At 40.5% G+C, this 20,468-nt stretch overlaps 1 protein-coding gene across 3 annotated transcripts in view; it reads right to left on the bottom strand.

Moving 5' to 3' along the window:
* LOC145348394 (potassium channel subfamily T member 2) overlaps positions 1-20,468 on the bottom strand; it is a 693,657-nt gene that overhangs the window by 456,050 nt on the left and 217,139 nt on the right. For all 3 annotated transcript variants that reach the window (XM_080196607.1, XM_080196608.1, XM_080196609.1), the window contains exon 2: positions 870-949. In XM_080196607.1, the coding sequence (XP_080052733.1) occupies positions 870-949 (80 nt within the window). The remainder of the gene's footprint in view (positions 1-869; positions 950-20,468) is intronic.

The following is a 20,468-nucleotide window of genomic DNA, read 5'->3' as shown; positions in this document are numbered from 1 at the left end:
TCACAAAATAGGGGTGTGTTCAGTTTGACTGACAGCTTCAGAAGCTTTAAAGGATTATCTGTCTTAAATGTGATTACAGAATGGATGTTTATTTTAACAATACATTGATCAGTAAGTTCTCTTTTCATTGGGTTAAGATCTTTTTATAACATATGAATGGTTGTGTTTTTCTCTAATAGTCCTATTAGCTTATTAGAAGAGCAGTTTTCAGTATTCATTTATAAGATTTCTATTGCTGTTACATGGCTTATGAGGACTGTATATAGTCAATATTGTGTGAGAGGTTATGGGGGAATGCATGGGCCCATAGCAAATATGTAAGAGACTTGAAAGTTTGAAGTGGCATGGGGAAGATGGTGGAGGAGGGGGTGGGGTGGGGGTTTAGGGAAGTTGAAAGGTTAGGGTGCATGAGAACTTTGTTGGAGAGAAGGGTTGATGCAAGCCTTCTAATTAGCCTGGTATCTGCACTGCTTTGACACTGTCTCCATAACTCAGCGATGCCAGGATCTGCCCACCCCGACTATGGAGGAAGTTGGTAAATTGCTCAACTCCTATGCCTGAGACAAAAGTGAAGCCATTAGTGTCCACCCTGCATCCTGCTTTCCTACCTGTTTTTGAATCATGAGCAAATTTAGCTACTAGTTACAGTTTGCCAAACTCTAATGGAAGAATTAAGCAGCAAGATCTTAGGGACAAACAAGGCCCAGAGATGTTAAAGTCAATTTTCTCAGCACCTGAAGAATATTCCAGAGAAAGATGGGTTACTGCAGCTGCCAAATTTCTTTTTCTCCTGTCTTGCCAAAATCTGCTGAAACGGATCATTTTCAAGATTAGTTGTAGAAATGATAGTGATCATGGAAGGTACTTACTTGACCTTTGGTTTTTGATGAAAAACAGCTTGAGGCGTTCTTTGAATGTATTTTCATTCACATAAAATTCAACTTGTACCCTAAGGGTGGACCAAAAAAAGCAATAAAATTTCACGTTCTTGGAATTAGTCTCTTAATGTTTTAATAAACAATAAATGTAATTCCTTTAATTCTCGTATCTTTGATGAGATTTATGATAATGTAAATAATTACAGTTGCATTTAATTTGAAAGATGGTTTTTGAGCTGTTAAAAAACTGAACTGTCAACAGTAACATAACCTCCAGTCCATCATACAAATCAGCCTCCCATCCATTAACTCCATATACACTTCCCTGCTGAATGGACCTAACTTATATTAAGTTGATCTTTCTCTATATTCTAGCTGCAGTAACACTACATTCTGCACCCTCTCCTTTCCTTCTCCCCTACGTACCACATGAATGATATTCTCCGTCTGTTTCGCGCTCAAGAAACCATACTTTTCATTGTATACCAATACTTGTGACAATAATAAATTAAATCAAATGGAGCCACATCCTGACAGAACTCCAAAACAACACAATTCACTAATACACAAGAACATGAGAAATAGGGTCAGGTTTGGCCATTTGTTCCCTCGAACCTGCTCCACAATTTCATAAGATCATGGCTGGTCTGGTCTTTTCTCTGCTTTCAGATGCTGCCAAACCTGCAGAGATTTTCCAGCATTTTCTCTTACAGCTTGTCTGACTTTGGCTTTAACATCACTTTCCGACTGATAACCCTTCATTCCCTTGTAGATTTAAAATGTCTTAATTCAGCCTCGAGTATATTCAATGGCCCAACCTCCATTGGTCTCTGAGATAGAGAATTCCAAAGATCTCCTAATCACTTAGGTATTAAATGGAAGACCCTTATTTTGAAACTGTGGTTCCTAGTTCTAGATTCCCCAAGAGGGGAAACATACTCTCAGTATCTGCCCTGACAAGCCCCCTCAGAAACTTATATGTTTCAACCTTTCCTCAAAAGGCGTCCCATTCATTTCTGGAAGAAACCTTGTGAACCTCTTTTGAAATGCTTTCAATGCAGATCTATTCCTTCTTAAATAAGGAGCTATGTAAGGACTTCAACAAGACTCATAACGTTGGGCTCTTAGAGGATGAGTTCCCTGATTGACATTATAATTGCCTGCTCAATCATCGCAGGCTTACATACAGCCTCACTGGTATGTAAGTATGTGTGTCAGGTCCACTGGTACTCCTGATTCTGACTTTGTAACTCAAGCCCTTGGAGTGGAATAGAATTTATAAATAAAGGAAATCTGGTGAAGGGACACTGGTCTCTGAGGAGTTACTTCAAGTTCCATTTACTCCCTACTTACTTGCTGTACTTGTATGCCAACATTTTAACTTTCATATATGAGTGTACCCAGATTCCTTGCACTGCAGCATTCTGCAGTGTTTCTCTGATTTGAAAAAAAATTCTGCTTTCTGTTAGTAAGATCAGAAATTTCAGGATATATTCTAAAGTTAGACAAGACCCCAACTATTTTTGATTTTGGCATTGTGAGGATAAAATGTTTCACTCCAGGTGTGATGTTATTGACCCACTACAAAACTTTTATCAAAACAAACTTCATTTAACAATATATTTTAACTATAACAGAATAATTAGCACAACTTTTACCAATTTAAATACTTAAGCATGACCAAGTACAATTCTTAATTGTTAGCCTATCTCGATTCATTCCAATTTAAGCAATATTCTTCACAGATGTAAACTCTGCTTCAATATCAGGTAGCAAACAACAGGCTTAGGGGCTGCTAGTCCTCAAATATCTGGAGAGAGAGAGAAATATCTATTTTTCTAGCATGTCCAAACTGCAGTCTTCATACAGAGAGAGAAAAAAACTCCTGCTCCTTGCAAACCCAAACAGAAAACTGCCTGCTTGTCTCTAATCATAGCTCTCCCATTAGCACATGACTCAGCCATTATCAATCAACCTAATGAAACCCTACACTGAAACGCAGGGGAAAACTTAAAAAATAAACAAAACTCATTGGCTCAGATTAAAACAAACACCCCAACTGTAGGATTAATTATTCTTCTACATTCTCAACATATGGGCTACCTGGAGCAGACAGAGTGGCACTATTTAAACACCATTGAATTTTAACACATCCTTCATAAGAACCATGCCCCATTACATTTCTTAAAGGCACAGTATTATCATATTTCCTATTTTTCCCACCAAAGTGGACAACTTCACATTTCTTTACATATTACTCCTTCATCCAATTTTTGTCCACTCAATCATCTATGTTCCTTTACAGACTCTTCATGTCCTCCTTACAACTTACTTTCCTACCTACCTATGTAGTTTCAGCAAATTTGGCTACAATGCAGTCAGTCCCTTTATCTAAGTCACAATATATCTGAGGTCCTTGCACTGATTCTCAAGGCATTCCATTAATCACAATTTGCTAATTTAAAAATAAGCCATTTATTCTGATTCACTGTCTCCTGTTAGTTTGCCAATCCTTTATTCATGCTAATATATCCCAAAACCAACAGCTCTAAATTTGTGTAATGACCTTTTATGCGGCGCCCATTTGAAGATGCTTTGGAAATCCAAGTACACTACATCTACTGATTCCCCCAATCTACCCTGCTTCTTACATCCTCAAAGAACTTTAGTAAATTTGTCAAATATGATTTCCCTTTCATAAAACGTTGTAACTCTGCTGATTTGTACTATGATTTTCTAAATGTCTTCCTAATATTTTCTTAATAATGGATTCCAACATTTGCCAATGTCAGATGTTAGATTAACTGGTCTATAGCTTTCTGTCTCCCTCATTTTAAACACTCTATTGCAGTTTTCCAATTTGCTGGGACCTTACTAGAACCTAGGGAATTTTGGAAGCTGTGCAGCTGTTATTCCAGGAAGTGGGAAAAAGTAGGGTTGTTCTGTTTAGTCCATAAGAAATCATTATGTTATTGCTGGGAGGGAGTAGCGCATTGGGTGAATATAACCTCACCACCTACAGAGTAAATGATGGCATTTGGCAACTTGGAAATATCTTATTAGAGTAAAATCTCACCTATTTTCTTAAATAGATGAGCACAGCATGTCATAATGTGATCTTTACACATGGGAATGTGAATAAGCCATTCAGTCCTCCATGTTCCACTATTCAGTTGGATTATGATTGATTTGTATCACAATTCCATTTAAATAATGTCACATTCTGTTAGATGTTGGCTGCTGTTCCATGCAGACTATCTAGTTCATTGCTCTTCCAATGCTTATAATGCATTCCATACTGTGGCAGGGATCAAATTAAAGCTGCAGCCTAAAAGTCAAAATCTTGGCACACCCATTTGTATTAAAAGACTTCATAAATGACATACCCAACACACCTGTAACCTTGAAATCTTCTACCTATTCTAGAATTAGAAGAATTAGAAGTGGGTTTGATTTAATATAGATTTCAATGTGCCTGGGGATAGAGATCTGTTTAAACTCAGTTCACAAAATATTAGCTTCAGGGAGAAACACCATCTTCATGGAAGGTTGTTTTCAACAAATCTTCTGGATTACCAACCACTTCAGTGTTGTGTTCTTCCATACCTGAGAGTCCAGCAAATTGTTTAACACCTCAGAGACACTGACACTTCATATTTTAGATTGATTTATTATTGACATGCCTGTGGGAGGCTTAGCTAAACAGGGTTGCTATGACTCCCATGCCAAAGGAGTAAAGATGGTAGGGTTGATATGCAGCTCAGCTGACCAATCCTTTACACAAACAGATAAGGAACAGTCCAAAGATCAAGCTTCTCTCTGGTTGTCTCTCTCTTGTCTCCTCCCTTTCTTAAGAGGCAATCTATAGCTCAAATCTGGAATAGTTGGATTCCAAGATCTTGCTTTCTAAAGATGTATGCCAGTCAGTTCAGTGCTTGCTTGGAAAGCAAGTTAACCACGTGTAAAATTGTATAATTTATTTTACTATACTACAAAGAGTGATAAGAAGTGATAAAATCTCATTGTGAAAGCTGCATCCTACTCATTCAAAAACCTTGAACAAATCAGTTAGTTTAGAATTCATGCTAAAATCTCACTAGATATTTTTCCAAACCATCTTTTAAAAGATAGGAAAAGCTTATCTGACGTCTAGACCTGGATGAGACAATTTCCTCCAGCTGAACACTGAAGGCAGACTTTGGCCATTGCCATAAACTCGGTATCCTTATCATGGATTCCAACACCCACCAGGCTTTATGACTAATTGGATTATTGAGCTGTGTAGGATCTGTCCCATTTATCTAGTGAGGTCCATTTAATGCCTATGCTGACAGGCTTTAACATCACCTCTTCATTTGTTGTGATCTAAAAAAAGATGCCTAAAGGATGACTACTCCAATTTGCTACTTGAAGTGTTTCAAGCACTAAATGCTGCAGTTTTAGATGACCCCAACTTTCTAAAATAGCGAATAAGTCTTTTTTTCTGTCTAATTCATCAACTGTGGCATTACATAAGGATCAAATTTTACACCAATCTGCCTTTGGAGCATGCGTGAAGATAAAAATCTTCTGTTCTTAGTTTTTTTTCCTTGCCTCACTGGTTTAAATGTTACTTCCTGAAATGAACGGTACCTCATTAAAAACTTCTTTGAACTTTGATCAATTCAAAACCACAGTCAGCAGCCAATTTTCCTCAATAATCACATTTGCACTAAACTATTTGATTGTTGCTTGGTTGGAAAAAAAAACACTTGAATTGCAAAATGAGCAACCAAAGCTGAACAACTAGCAATTTAATGCTAACACTGTGAGAACAAAAATGATCGCATCATCACCTTTTTTGCCTTCTATTGCATCTGTTTCTAGCATGGTACTGACTGTTAGACTGAATTCCAGCTGTCCTATCAATGAATGCCCAGAATAGGATTTAACCATCATAGCGGTGGCTCAAAAGAATCAAAGAATCCTGCTGAAAAGGAAGAGGCCATTTGACCCATCATGCCTGCACCAGCTGTTTGAAAAAGCTATCTAATTAATTCAACTCCCCTGCTCTTTGTCCACACTCCTGTTTTAGGCTGGCATTGTGGCAAAGTAATTAGCCTGGATAAAATGTTCTTATGGAGAGACAGTGAGTGAAATAGCCTCCTTCTGCACTTCAGAGTGTAGGGTTTCTACTCCCCAAAGGAAGGCTGAAATTTGAACACCAGTTACGTATAAAATTTAGCACTTGGAATACTGGATACAGTTCTGGTCATCCTATTATAGAAAAGGTATTACTAAATTAGAAAGAGTGCAGAAAATATTTACTCGGATGCTACCAGGTTTGAGTTATAAGAAGAGGCTGGATAGACTGGGACTTTCTTCCTCAAGAGTGTAGGAGACTTAGGGGTCTTATAGAGGTCTATAAAATAACGAGGGGCATAGATCAGCTAGATAGTCTATATTTTTTTCCAAAGATAGGGGAGTCTAAAACTAGAGAGCATAGGTTTAAGGCAAGAGGAGAGAGATACAAAAGGTTCCAGAGGGGCAATTTTTAACACCAAAGGTGGTGAGTGTATGGAGTTAGCTGCCAGAGACAGTAGTAGAGACAGAGGTGGGTACAATTCTGCATTTTAAGAGAGATATGGGTCAAGTGCAGGCAATTGGGATTAGCTTAGTGGTGAAAACTGGGCAGGATGGACAAGTTAGGCCGAAGAGCCTGTTTCCATGCTATAAACCTCTATGACACTATACTAAGACTTATTTATTATCGTGTATACATTTTCTCAAAATAAATATTATTTATTGTTCAGGTAGAATTAAGCTTTGATTGAGAAGAGCAGAATAATTAGTAGAATCTAGGGCTTCACTCAATTAATTTTGTTAAAGAATATCTTTTAGAGCTTGCACTCTGTCAGCTGCTGGAATCTAAACAATGAACAGAAGTTTCTGTCCTCAGAAAGCTGAAGAACTGCTGTGTCGTGACTGCCAACCAAAGTCAAACAGAAATAGAGTGCTCTTGAAATTCACACATTCATACAATTCTGGTTTTACATCATAAGACACTGTCTACAAAGAAATGGAAATGCTCCCAGGTTTTGTGTGCCATGCCAATTTTAAATGTCTCTTCATTTTCTGTGAGTAGCCAAGCAAAATTTGAAACAGTCATTAGAATTTATTGGCTTTGAATCAACAGCTATTAAAAGTTGCCAGTGTTTCCAAATAATTTCTCTCAGGTAAGATGTTCCAGATTTTTCACCAGATTAATAACCTGGTTCGATTGTGCCAAAAGCAATCGGCAAAGATTGAAAGAGCACAAGGAAATATCGAACACTTTCCTACCAAGGGGTTGAGCAGCAACTATGCAAATAATTATGTTATAAGAATCAATTCTATAAATCTACACACACAGGTAGTTCTCTTGTGTTTTTTTCATATAAGCTGAACTTCTAACATATCTTTCTTAAGATGCTGAGGTACTGCAAGGCCACTTAAGTGTCAGATAAGCATCAGTGTCCTCAGGGCCAACATAAAAGTATTTTATTTGTTGTAGCACGCCATGATAACTCGGGACTTTCACAGAAAGTTTTTACTTCTTCATTTGATCGAGAAATATTCTAAATTCTAACAGTATCCCAAAAGATTTATGGGAATATTAAGAATGTTATAAACAGTGACTAAAATTACAATAATTTCTTAATTTGAATATATTTTCCTTTCCAACCTATCCCACTTTCATTTGTTATAGTACATGCATGGACTGGTACTAAGCAACATCAGCCTTTATTTTGTTGCCCTGTTTTATAATACGCTCTTAATGGTAGTAAGCCACATAATGTGTAGGGATACAGCACTGAAACTTGTTCCCAAAATAATTAGGTTCTGTAAATGTGATTTTACAATATCCCTTTGAAAGCACTTCTCTTTGATGTACTTCGGTAAATTGAAAGCAGATGTTTTGATTTGCCTTTTTAATAGCTGACATCATGTTATTAATGTTTGCATTGCATTATATCTGTGTGAACAACATCATGAATATTACTTTGATGTATCATACTTGAAAACATAAGAACATGAGAAATAGGAGCAGATTTGGGTCAGAAAGCTGCCAAGCATGTTCCACCATTCAAAAACGTCATGGTTGATCTTATCTCGGCCTCAATTCCATTTTCCTACCTATCTGCTTCAAGAAGACCATCACCCCAGTACCAAAGAAAAGACAAGCAGCATGCCTTAATGACTATCATCTGGTGGCTCTGACATCCATCGTTATGAAGTGCTTCGAAAGGCTAGTCATGGCATGAATCAATTCCAGCCTCCCAGACTGCTTCGACCCACTACAGTTCACCTACGACCACAACAGGTCCAAAGTTAGCTTTACCCAGTTAATTATTCTAAATCCGGATTGCTCCTTCTCCTTTTACATAGCCAAACTAAGCCTTATGATACAATGATCACTGTCCCTTAAGCTTTGCCTGATTGGCATTTGATCTACTTGACCCTGGTCATTTCCAAAAACCAGGTCCAGCTATGCCTTCTTTCTCATTGAATTGGAAGCATATTTCCGAACAAAATTCTTCTTGACAATCACAAGGAACTCTTGCTCCTCTCTGACTTTTATACTTCCACTATTCCAGTCTATATTTGGATAATTAAAATCCCCCATTATAATCATCCTATGATTCTTGCGCTGCTCTGTCATTTCCTCGCAGATTTCTTTTACATCATTATTAGTTATTTCAATTTATTCTACATATACTATGAACAGAGTTTAATAATAAATAGCTTCTCCTTTGCTTTCTTGTTCCTGAAACTTTGAACTAATATTGACACAGTTGTCAATGTTTTACATTCTGTTATTAACCATTTACAGTGGATTTTCCTATTACACAATTCTAACCAAACATAATTTTCTAATGCCATCAACTGTACTGTGGATCAGAATAAAAGCGGATTTGTGTTGAAATATCAGTAAACAAAAGAGCACAGCACTTATGACGAGCAGAAATGAACAGTTGTTCTTTAGTTGCCTAACTGCAATATGTTATTATTTAAAATTACATACGATACAAATTGCAGAAGAATATCATATAAAAATGTGTTCAACATCGATTGCTAATATCAAGAATAATTATTTCTACACAAGATTTATTTTTGGGAGGGGACAGGGAAGGGAAAGAATCTCATGAGCTTCCCGAATCTTTGTGACACATCCTGATGACAGTGCTAAAGGAGAGTGGGTGGGCAAGGGACAACAATGAAATTACCACTATATAATACTTGACACAATGCTTTATTGCTTTTCCTGCAAGAAATCAAAAATTAGAGGTTAGGCTGCACGAACATGGAGTATTCTGAACATTTTAGCTTTGGTTGGGAATCAAGCAGGTGTGGGCCAAAGCCAGCTGAGATTTCAACTCCCAAGTGTCAATGACTTATTCTCATTCAAATCGACTGCCTGAATTGGAGGAAAACAATTCATGATGGAGTGGAATCTCAGAGAAGTCATCAAGAATGGATTTGGGAGGGCTAAACATATCAGATGGTAAGGGTTGTGTGATAAAGTTTCCGAGTCAACTAAACTATCCTTGTGAGCACTTCTGCTCCTCCTAACTTGTCTTCTTGCTCAATTGGCCTAGTTTCCCAGAGTATCCATCCCACCTATCCAGGAGGGTAGGTTAAAAACAGAATCTATATGAAGAGAGTGGGACCTTGCAACAGGTAGTCTCCCACAACAATTTAAACTGCCCATCTGCCAAGTATATCCAGAAAAGTTTTCTCTTAGTTTCCAGTAGCATTATTACCATTGCATGAGGAGACTGTCATGTGCAGAATAAGGAAAATTAGATTACTAGGACTGCATCAGTCGCCACAGCGTACAGTTATAAAAGTTAGACAGAACTTTCCAGGCCATCCCTGCCGTTGGCTACATAATGACAACTTGAGTTTGCATGTGTGTGTGGGAACTGGATGGAAGCTCTTTGACATCAGAGATAATCCTCTAGGATTTAAGCTCTCCTCGCCAGATACTTTGGCAGCATGAAATCAGTTTTTACAAGGCTCAAAATGATGCCCATGGAAAGCTAGTTAAAGTGAAGGCTGTAGCAATCAGTACTGGGTCAAGATCCTCAATAGCAGAAACATGAAGAGGTCATGGGCTGAAATGAATCAGAATGGTATCAAAACAGAATTTCTTTTTCAGATGAGTTTAAAAGTCAAGACAGGCACTCCCCTAAGCAGAGAAATTGTGTTGGCGGATGAGCAAAGTGAAAATCTACAGAACTGTCCAAAGTTGATTTCTTCACATTTTTGAGGAAGTTATCTAATAAAGATATGCAGATTTAAAAAGTGAACCACATTTTCAGCAGGTTAAATAATGGTCTAGAGATTACCCCTTGTGAAATATGCTTTCTATGTTTATATAACTGATATTTCTTAGCCAAATTAAACAAGGCTGTCCAGAAGTTTAATTCATTTAAGTATATATAGTTATATCAAAGAAGAATGATACTGTTGAACCAAATGCACATTTCTATTTTGATTACTTTAATCATTAAGCTTCAGAAAGAATATAAACATGCCCACACTATTCTGAGGGGTGCATAGCAACATAACATAGATTAGTTATGCAAACTTTCAAGCAAAGCCCACCAGTTATTTTTTCGTAACAGGGGCACCACATCGTTTTCCTTTCGCTATCCTATGGACGGTGTAGTTCTTTAGGCTGTGGCAATTTTCCAGCAGCTTGCCAAATTGTCCACTATTTGTCTCTGAACAATTATCCCTGTCCTCATGCAGTGTGCAAAAATAGATAATCCTGGCCAATATTTGATAAGTTATCAGCAGACACAGAAGCCAAATGAATGCCTCTATGCTGTTTGAGGGGAGATCAGCTAACTCTACACAAATGAGGGATTGAGCATGAAACCATGTTGATCTATAATACCCAATACAAAATCACTCATTGAAATATTCAATTGCCTCATCTTAAGCATGATCTTGACACAAGACAATTATCTAATTTATTTACAAACTTTATTCAATTCCCATCCTATATTTTTGGCTAATAACAGTTTTTAATAGTAATTACAATATAAAAGACTACATAATTAATGATGACTAGCATATCGGTTGAGAGAGAGATACTATAGCAGAGCAAGATGCACAAGACCATTTAAAGAATTTGGAAAGAAGTCTGGAAGGATTGTTTCATGCACAGCTGCGAGAAGGGACCAGTAAGGAAAGCAAAGAGGAAATAACTTATGGAGGCAATTACAGCAGGAATGAGGGGTTTTGAAATTTTAGCTGGGAGAGGGCTAAGGAGTATACAGCATACTATATATTCAGATAGATACACAAAGAGTACAGCACAGTTGGGAGGGGTTGTGGATTACAGAACAGTGGGAGGATTGAAGATGGGGAGAAGAAAATGGAGAGGTGAATGGCATAAATATGGTTTCATGCAGCACAACATTATTGAGTGTCAGACAGTGGGCAGGATTTTCTGGCCACACTCGCCCCAAAACTGGAAAGCTCCACCCAAGGTCAACGGACCTTTGCACGGTCCGCCCCCTACCTGCTATGATTCCTGTGACAGGTGGCATGAGAAAATTCCACCCACTACCTATAAAAGTGACATATTGCTGGTTAGAAAAAAAAACACAAGTGGATGAATATTTTTCCCTTTCCTTTTGTTGCTTGTTAGAACCTCTGTTGCAGCTCCTGGGGCAGAATTTTATGTACATTAGGTGGTTGTGCATCCAATCTGAAAGTGCAATAAATAACACGTGATAACTTCAGGCACATACCCTGAATTCACTCAGTTGGCAGGTGTAGGCATGCATTGGCAGTGCACCCAACAACAGTTATGCAGACACTTGAGGAGATCATCTCCCTAATTGACCGTATACTACACTCTCATGCAAATTTAGGCTCATAGCAAGGCAGGTGGACCAACTATATTTGCATGTTTCTCAATCAAGGGCAGAACAAAAGGGGGATGAAGCAAAGCTGGCTGAGGAGTTAGGAGTTTTCAGGAGTGAGATGATGTGTTTTTTTTGTGTATTGAGGGCATTTTTTTTGTGTAGGTGCATCACAGCATGGAGCTTACAGGACACTGCTGTTCTGTCACCAGAAATTTATCTGCACATGGATATTTACATTCCTGCAGATGGGTCCAATCTGCTCAACAGGGAGCACACCTCTGAGGAGAAGAACAGGGGGCAAAATGAGAGAAGGCCGGTTGGTGACAGGCATCACCTCAAAGCAGAGGTGCAGGCACAGGGTGTTCAGGGCCAGCAAGGAGAACAAGGAGAACATCCCGTCAGAAGATGACTCTACCCAGCTGCCAGGGTGTACAGGCAGTGTTCAAACTACCTGGACATGACAGAGATCACAGCTTTTAAGGTTAGCCATAATGACCATCTGCCAGATGATTGGCCTGGAGATAATCTCCAATTGTATTGAGCAACAATGTCCCTGGCTCTGAAGGTTATTGTGGCACTAAATATTTATGCCTTCAAACAGTTCCAGGGCTCTGTAGATGATCTTCATGGAGTCTCACAGTCAGCTACACACAGTTGTGTCAAGCTAACGACTGATGCTCTGTTCAGGTGCATAAGAACATCACTTCATTTCAGGTAGAACCAAGTTAGACAGACTGAATGAGCCAGAGACTTCACTGCAATTGCAGAGTTCCCCCTTATCCAGGGTGTCACCGATTGCACCCACGCACCCTGCAAGGTGCCAGTCGGCTAGCCAGGCACCTTTGTAAATAGGAAGGATTTTCACTCAATGAATGCTCAGATAGTCTGTGACCACAAGACCCAGAGTCTGCAGGTCAGTTCAGAGTACCAGGCAGCTCCATGATGCCTACATGCTGCGCCACTCACAAGTGCCGAGGCTCTTCACTGTTCCAGCTCACCTCAACAGGTTGTGGTTTGGGGGAGGCAATGGCATCAATTATCAACAGAATCAATTATCAGAATATGCTGCTGAATGTGGTTGGTCTTATTTGTATTGAAGTATTTCAGTGACCAGCGCATCATTGAAATCATTCTGAGGGTTGCGACGTCCACTGGACTCTTACCTTCTTCTGAGATGCCAGCCTCTCTGTCATCTGATGAGCTCATTCGCACTCAAGTTCCAGGGCTCCCAGCTCATGGCTGGTGAGGATCTCCAGGTTAGGCACCCCACCACTAGTAGTAGCTACTCTTGTTGTGGCTATTTTTCTCCTGCAAGTAAGCGCAGTGTCATCAAGTACTCAACCCTTCAGCTGCAGAGCATACTGTCCCCAACTCAGGTCATCGCCAAGAGGCTGGAGAATGATACTACCCCTTTGGACATCTGACCCTTTGAGGAACCCAAGGCTTCAGATTGTTCTTTCCAGTCTTGAGATGCATGGGCAGTTGTGTGCTCCAAGACATCCTGAAATCCACGTGCATGATTGCAACTATGGACAGGTACCTTTGTTCCATCGCCCATACTAGACGATGTCCACTCAGAACTCACCCATACTGCATGCAGATGGTCACTGAACATTTTCCCACATTGGAACCAGGTGCGCCAAACCAGGCTATGCTCACTGACCTCAACTACCACTTCTGTCCAAATCTTCTTTGTTAGATGGGATGGCCTCTTCCTTCCATCCCTGGGTATCACGATGTCCCTCCTGGTTGTCACCACCTCCAATTGAGGTCAGTGACAGGTATCGGAGAAACAAGGGGCTATCGGTGTTGTCCTTCCACGGAGTGTGGCTTCCAGCAGTCGACATCTGCATTCTCTGGTTTCTTCAGTGGCCACAGTATGCCTTCTTTAAACTTTACGAAGCGCTGCCATTAGACAGAGAAGCCACCCCTGCCACTGCACTCACCAATGTGGCCGCAATTCACTCTGGCTGGCACTTAAGTAGCAGCCAGTATGATATCATGAGTCCCAATTGCTCGCGGGCACTTCTGGTTTCACATGTCACACGTGGAATTCTACCCGGATACTTGTGCTTTAATTCCATTTTCCACAACCTGATGGCAGACTTATTGACTCAGGTAACTTAGTTTGTGAGTTGCAGGAAACGGATGTCAACAGCATGAACAGAAAGATCCAATTCGTGGATTCCAGGGGTCCCAGAGGTCGAAAGAACATAAAAATAATGTTTGATGAATTATTGCATGATTGTTCAGAACATTCAAACACAGCCTTGAAACCCTTACTTTTAAGACATTTTCTAAAAATACCTCTTTGACTAAGCTGTTAGTCAGCTGCCTCAGTATGTTATCTTGATAGCAAAGGTTTGAATGATAATACTCCTTGGGATGTTATCAAATTAGAGGTGCAATATAAATGCTAGTTGTTGCTGAAGCAGTGAAGCCTTTGGGTGGATGGCCAGAAGCTGGTAATGAAGCAGTTAATCCAAAGGAACCACAATGTACAAGGGATTGGAACATCAGCCCTGTGAACGATTATGGGGAGAGACAGTTCAATGAAGAAACATTTATTTCAGCTACGAAAAGGAAGTTTCCTTACTGATGGCTCTTAAGCATTCAATGTGAAATTACTTCTTAATACAGTCTTCAGCGGATATAGCTGACAGTGCAAAGCTACCGTTCATTTGACAGCAATTGGCACTAAATTGTCAATCTCGCTCAGAATAGTAAAAGATAGAAAAGCAAACTGGAAATCTGAATTACAAACAGAAAACACTGAAAGGACTCAACAGGTCTGGCAGCATCTGTGGAGAGAGAAAAACAGAGCTAACAGGCCAAATTTTCATTTGCTGCTGAGGTAAGGTTCATTAGCCCGTGCTGTTTAAAAATCACATTCCCAGATTGTCTCCGAGTCCTGACACATCCATGATGGTACCCCATTTTTAAATGGAAGGTGGGATGGGGGAAATAGGGAACCTGTTCACCATCAATTAACAGTCCATTAAGCTCCCCAAGGAGCTTGCAAATCAGCCAGGGAAAGCAAGGACAGAATTTTTAAAGGCCAATTCAACAAATCCAAACAGCAGGTCACATGTTCATGACCAGCTTTCAAATTTGTTCCAGAGAGATCTGAAACGTTTTAATAGATTAAAAGTGTCAGTTTATGGGGCAGCTTGCACCACGTTCAGCGACTGACTTTGATCTGGCTGTATGGGCACTTCCCTGTGACTTAATGCTGCTGATACTCCAGGGAGGTGCCAGCTCTATTAGGCAAGGCCCTATAATGGCTGCCTTCCGCTTTTTGTTGCTGGCATCAGTCAGGCAGCTTCTGCCTCCTGGAGACACTTGGTGCCATTAATTGGGTGCCAAGCTCACCACCTGCCCAATTAGGGCACTGGCATTTTAAAGTAGCGTTGCATGAATGATGCATCTTGGGCATGGTTTTGGGAACTGGAATTCATCCAAGTTCTTGACCTTGCTTTGAAAATCCAGCCCAAAGTTTCAGGTCTGTGATTTTTAATCACACTCTGAAAAGTTTATCCTGTTTCTCTCTGCACAAATGCTTCCAGGCATGCTGAGTGTTTCCAACATTTGGCCTTAGACAGGAAAATGGCACTTTAATGGAACTCATCAACAGAATAGCAGAGGGAGATTCAAGCTGTATCTCACACAGTCTGTGTGTTTATTGGAAATGCTTAATGACAACATTCTGTTAGAAATAAAAGACAAGATCATAGTGTTATTCTCACTATATTAAAGATAAAAATCTTCCTCTTAGTTTCCAGCTAAAAAAAAATCAATGACCTGCATAGAAGGTGAACCAACATTCTTTACAAGAAAGATCATTGACCTAAAATGTTAACTTTGGCCTGAAATTTCATGCGGATGGAAAGGCTCTCCAAATGGAGAGGCATACTGGTTAACATTGCTGCTTCACAGCGCCAGAGACCTGGGTTCAATTCCAGCTATGGGTGACTAACTGCATGGAGTTTGCACATTCTTGTCATATTTGCGTGGGTTTCCTCTAGGTACTATGGTTTCCTCCCACAGTCCAAAGATGGATCAGCCATGGTAAATTGCCCTTTAGTGTCCCAAACTGTGCCGATTAGATGGATTAGCCATGGTATATGTGTGGGGTTACGGGGATAGGGGAGGTGAGAGGACCTGGTTGAGATTATCGACCAGAGAGTCAATGCAGACTCAAGGGTCCAAATGGCCTCCTTCTGCACTGTAGGGATTCTATGATTCTGTGAAATGCTAGCAGGTGCACAAATCCGAAAGTCTAAGCCCCAAACTCTGTTTCTGCTATTTTTGCAAGGAGAGGAAATGGGGTGGGTTATAAGTTGCACATCTTTATTTCAATGGGGCAGCTGCACCCACATACGTCAGCAATTGTTTCTGTTTGTGTATGTATTTAGTGACCCAAAGCAGGTCTAAATCTTGTGGATTCACTTGGATTGTCAGGGTACCTATTTGGAGAGGTTACATACTCCTTTTGATATCGTCCTTCGGAAAGATCAGGTATCCTTTCAGATTATGAAAAGCAGACATGACTGTGCGTAAAAAGTGAATAAGTTAATTGGAACTGGCAAGCTGTCAAAGAACTGCCAAAGCTATCAAGTAATTTAACTCTGCTGGGCTTTAGTTTTTTTAAACACAAATCAATGACTGATATTTCACTCTGTCTGTTGAAATAAATCTATGATTCATCATTAAATGATTTGTGCTGCATGACTGATTTTGCAACCTCACAGGCACCCCACTGAAATAATGTCAAGTGAGCAGATTCATTGACAGCTCCAAGTCATTACAGAATATAAAAATGCTTTTTTCTTAAGAGATGAAGTACTCAAATGAAATATTTGTTTTTACAAGAGAATAGCTGAAGAAATTTCAATGTCTTTTTTTAATCAAGGAGAGTATTTTGTTTTAAAAAGTAATGATCTAAAAATGTAATCAATGGTGACAACTTTATTTAATCTCAGCATGGCTCCTGAAGTTTGCCCATTGTGGATACTATGCGAGCTGGCATGAATGGCGTAAGGATGTGTGTTAGCATTGGAGGCATGAGGGGTATGGAGGCTGGTTAGAGAGGCATAGATGACATGGAAGTATGAGGGAGCATAGGAGGTAGGTAAGACAGTATGGGTTGGAATGGATGGGGCATGGCGATTGTGTGGAGGGGCAAGGGCTGACCTTTGTTTTAATAATTTTTTAAAAATAACTCCAACAAAATGCCTGAGCACAGGAGCAGTTCTTCTGGTCAGCATGCATCCATACCTGGCAGCATCCACACTAATTTGCAACCCGGAGTGGGGATATGACCCGTTTGTGTGCTCCTGACTTGACAGCAAAAATCCAGGCTTTTGTTTCTTCCTTCACGTAGGCAGCCAGACCTCTGCTGAGTGTTCACAGCATTTTCTGACTTAATTGCTGCATCATCACTGTCTGGTTAAGCTTACACAAAAATTACTCCTTGTTGTTCACTGATGATGGTTAATTTTGACCGCCTGTCTGTTTAAAAAAACAGAGTACCCGACTCTACATCAGATGAAACCCAATACACGCCTACTCAGGAATAGCCCAATCAAACACTTCCATCAGTTAGAAATGCTGCAACATCAACAATAAGTAAAGCTGTTTCCAGATCAGCTGATCTTTCTAGTAGGAGCTGTCATCCCACTGTTAACTATAACCAAGATATTAGCCTTGCAGCCAAAAAGGAAGGCAGGTCTGTGAAGGAACTGCTTCACACTGGTTTCCCCATGGCCTGAGGCCCAATTGAAACAAGCAAACAAGTTGTAGGTACCAACTGGGTATATTGTTACAGCTCACTAGTCAGGACCTTATCAAATCTGGCAGCTCTGATGGCAAGTTTACCCACAGGTAGGTCCTGAGAGGGGAAAGCACACGAAGAGCAGTTGGATGTTCAGTCCCTTGAGCATCTCTATTATTCAACTGGATCCAATCTGATCTGTACCTCGTTAAATACGTTCCATTTCTGTGTGACTGATGTAAGAGTTCTTTTTCTTAATTCATTTGTGGGATGTGGGTGTTACTGGCTCGGCCAGCATTTATTAACCATCCCTAACTGTCCTTCAGAAGGAAGTAGCGATATACATATACGATATACATAGACGATCCACTTTGGTAGGAATAATGGTAGGAAGGACTATTACTTACGTGGTGAAAAACTGCAGCAGGCGACGGTGCAGAGGGACCTCGGGGTCCTTGTGCATGAGTCGCAAAAACCCAGCTTGCAGGTGCAGCAGGTGGTCAGGAAGGCGAATGGGATGCTGGCCTTCATAGCGAGGGGGATTGAATATAAAAGTAGGGAGGTCTTGCTGCAGCTGTATAGGGCATTGGTGAGGCCGCAGCTGGAGTACTGTGTGCAGTTTTGGGCGCCGTACTTACGCAAGGATATTTTGGCCTTGGAGAGAGTGCAGAGGAGGTTTACTAGGCTGATGCCGGAGTTGAGGGGGTTGAGCTATGAGGAGAGGCTGAATAAATTAGGCTTGTACTCGTTAGAGTTTAGAAGAATGAGGGGAGATCTCATTGAGACGTGTAAGATGATGAATGGGATGGATAGGATAGAGGTGGAGAGACTCTTCCCGCTCAGAAAGGATAGTAGGACTAGGGGGCACAACCTCAAGATAAAGGGGGGGCGGTTTAGAACCGAGTTGAGGAGAAACTTCTTCACTCAAAGGGTGGTGAATCTCTGGAATTCTCTGCCCGTTGAAGTGGTGGAGGCTACCTCGCTAAATATTTTTAAGACGCGGGTTGATGGGTTTTTGATAAGAGAGGGGATTAAGGGTTATGGGGAGAGGGAATGTGGAACTGAGCCACGACAGATCAGCCATGATCTTATTGAATGGCGGGGCAGGCTCAAAGGGCTAGATGGCCTACTCCTGCTCCTATTTCTTATGTTCTTATGATCTGGAGGAGGGGACCGAGTGTAAGGTAACAAAGTTTGCTGATGACACAAAGATGAGTGGGAAAGAGAATTGCATGGAGAACGCAGAAAGTCTGCAGAGATTTGGATAGGCTAAGTGAGTGGGCAAGGATCTGGCAGATGGAGTATAATGTTGGCAAGAGTGAGGTTATCCACTTTGGAAGGAATAATAGTAAAATGGACTATTATTTAAATGGTGAAAAATTACAACATGCTACTGTGCAGAGAGGCCTGGGGTCCTTGCGCATGAATCGCAAGAAGGCAGGTGCAGCAGGTGATCAAAAAGGCAAATGGAATGTTGGCCTTTATCGCAAGGGGGATGGAGTATAAAAGCAGGGAGGTCTTGCTGCAATTGTACAAGGTACTGGTGAGGCCGCAACTAGAGTACTGTGTGTAATTTTGGTCCCCTTATTTGTGAAAGGATATACTGGCCTTGGAGGGAGTACAGAGGAGGTTCACCAGGCTGATACCAGAGATGAGGGGGTTGGTTTATGAGGAGAGATTGAGTAGATTGGGCCTGCATTCGTTGGAGTTTAGGAGGCTGAGGGGGGATCTTATAGAGACATATAAGATAATGAAGGGGCAAGACAGGATAGAGGCAAAGAGATTGTTTCCACTTAGAAAGGAAACAAGAAGTAGAGGGCACAGCCTCAAAATAAGGGGGAGTCAATTTAGAACAGAGTTGAGCAGGAACTTCTTCTCTCAGAGGGTAGTGAATCTTTGGAATTCTCTGCCCATTGAAGCAGTGGAGGCTACCTTGTTAAATGTGTTTAAGACACAGGTAGATAGATTTCTGATCAATAATGGAATTAAGGGTTATGGGGAACAGGCGGGTAAGTGAACTGAACCACTATCAGATCAGCCATGATCTTGTTGAATGGTAGGGCAGGCTCAAGCGGCTAGATGGCCTACTCCTGCTCCTATTTCTTATGTTCTTATGGGAGCTACATTCTTGAACCTCTATAGTTTCTGTGGTATAGGTACACCCACAGTGCTATGAGGGAGGGGTTCCAGGACTTTGACTCAGCCGCAATAAAGTGACAATGATACATTTCCAAGTCAGGGTGGTGAGTGACTTGGAAGGGAACTTTCAGATGGTGGTGTTCCATCTGATCACACAAATACAAACAACATGTGATGAATAGGTTATTCACTGTAATTTGAGCATTTAAATATACCACAAGTACAAGAACACATTGATGCAGTTCTTAGTTGGTCAGTCTGCACCCACAACTGCTGGCTAATGTGAGACATTACATCACTTCCTTCAGTAACTCTTCAGTTAAATTGCTCTTAAAGCAATTGTGCAATATGCATAAATGCCATTTACCAATCGTTGTTCCATATCCCTTGCAGCCAATATGCAGCAAAAGTCTCCAACAGCAGTCTTAAAAATTTCAGTCAACCTCATATCCCAGGGGAGCAACTTCCAGCTTTCTATTACTTCTTTCCATTACTGCCTCCTGACTTCACACCTATTTGGCTTAGCTCTAATTTTATGTCATCTTGTTCTGTATTTACCTACCTGAAAAAAGTATCTCTCTAGCGCCCCTGTGGAATCCCTTTAAAACTGTATGACCTTGATTCAATCATCTCTCAACCTTCAAAACTCAAGAGTATACCAACCTGTGGCAGAATGGTCAGAAGCCGAAGGAAAAGAATTCAAGGTGCTTGGCAATAGTGCCAGAGGGAAACTGAGAAACATATTTTTAATTAGGACTTTATTGTGATTTGGAA

Source organism: Carcharhinus amblyrhynchos, chromosome 9, assembly GCF_965287045.1.
Source record: "Carcharhinus amblyrhynchos chromosome 9, sCarAmb.v2.hapA, whole genome shotgun sequence".
Taxonomy (NCBI): Eukaryota; Metazoa; Chordata; class Chondrichthyes; order Carcharhiniformes; family Carcharhinidae; genus Carcharhinus; species Carcharhinus amblyrhynchos.
Note: the sequence above shows the minus strand (reverse complement) of the source record. Positions and strands in the feature narration are given on the sequence as shown.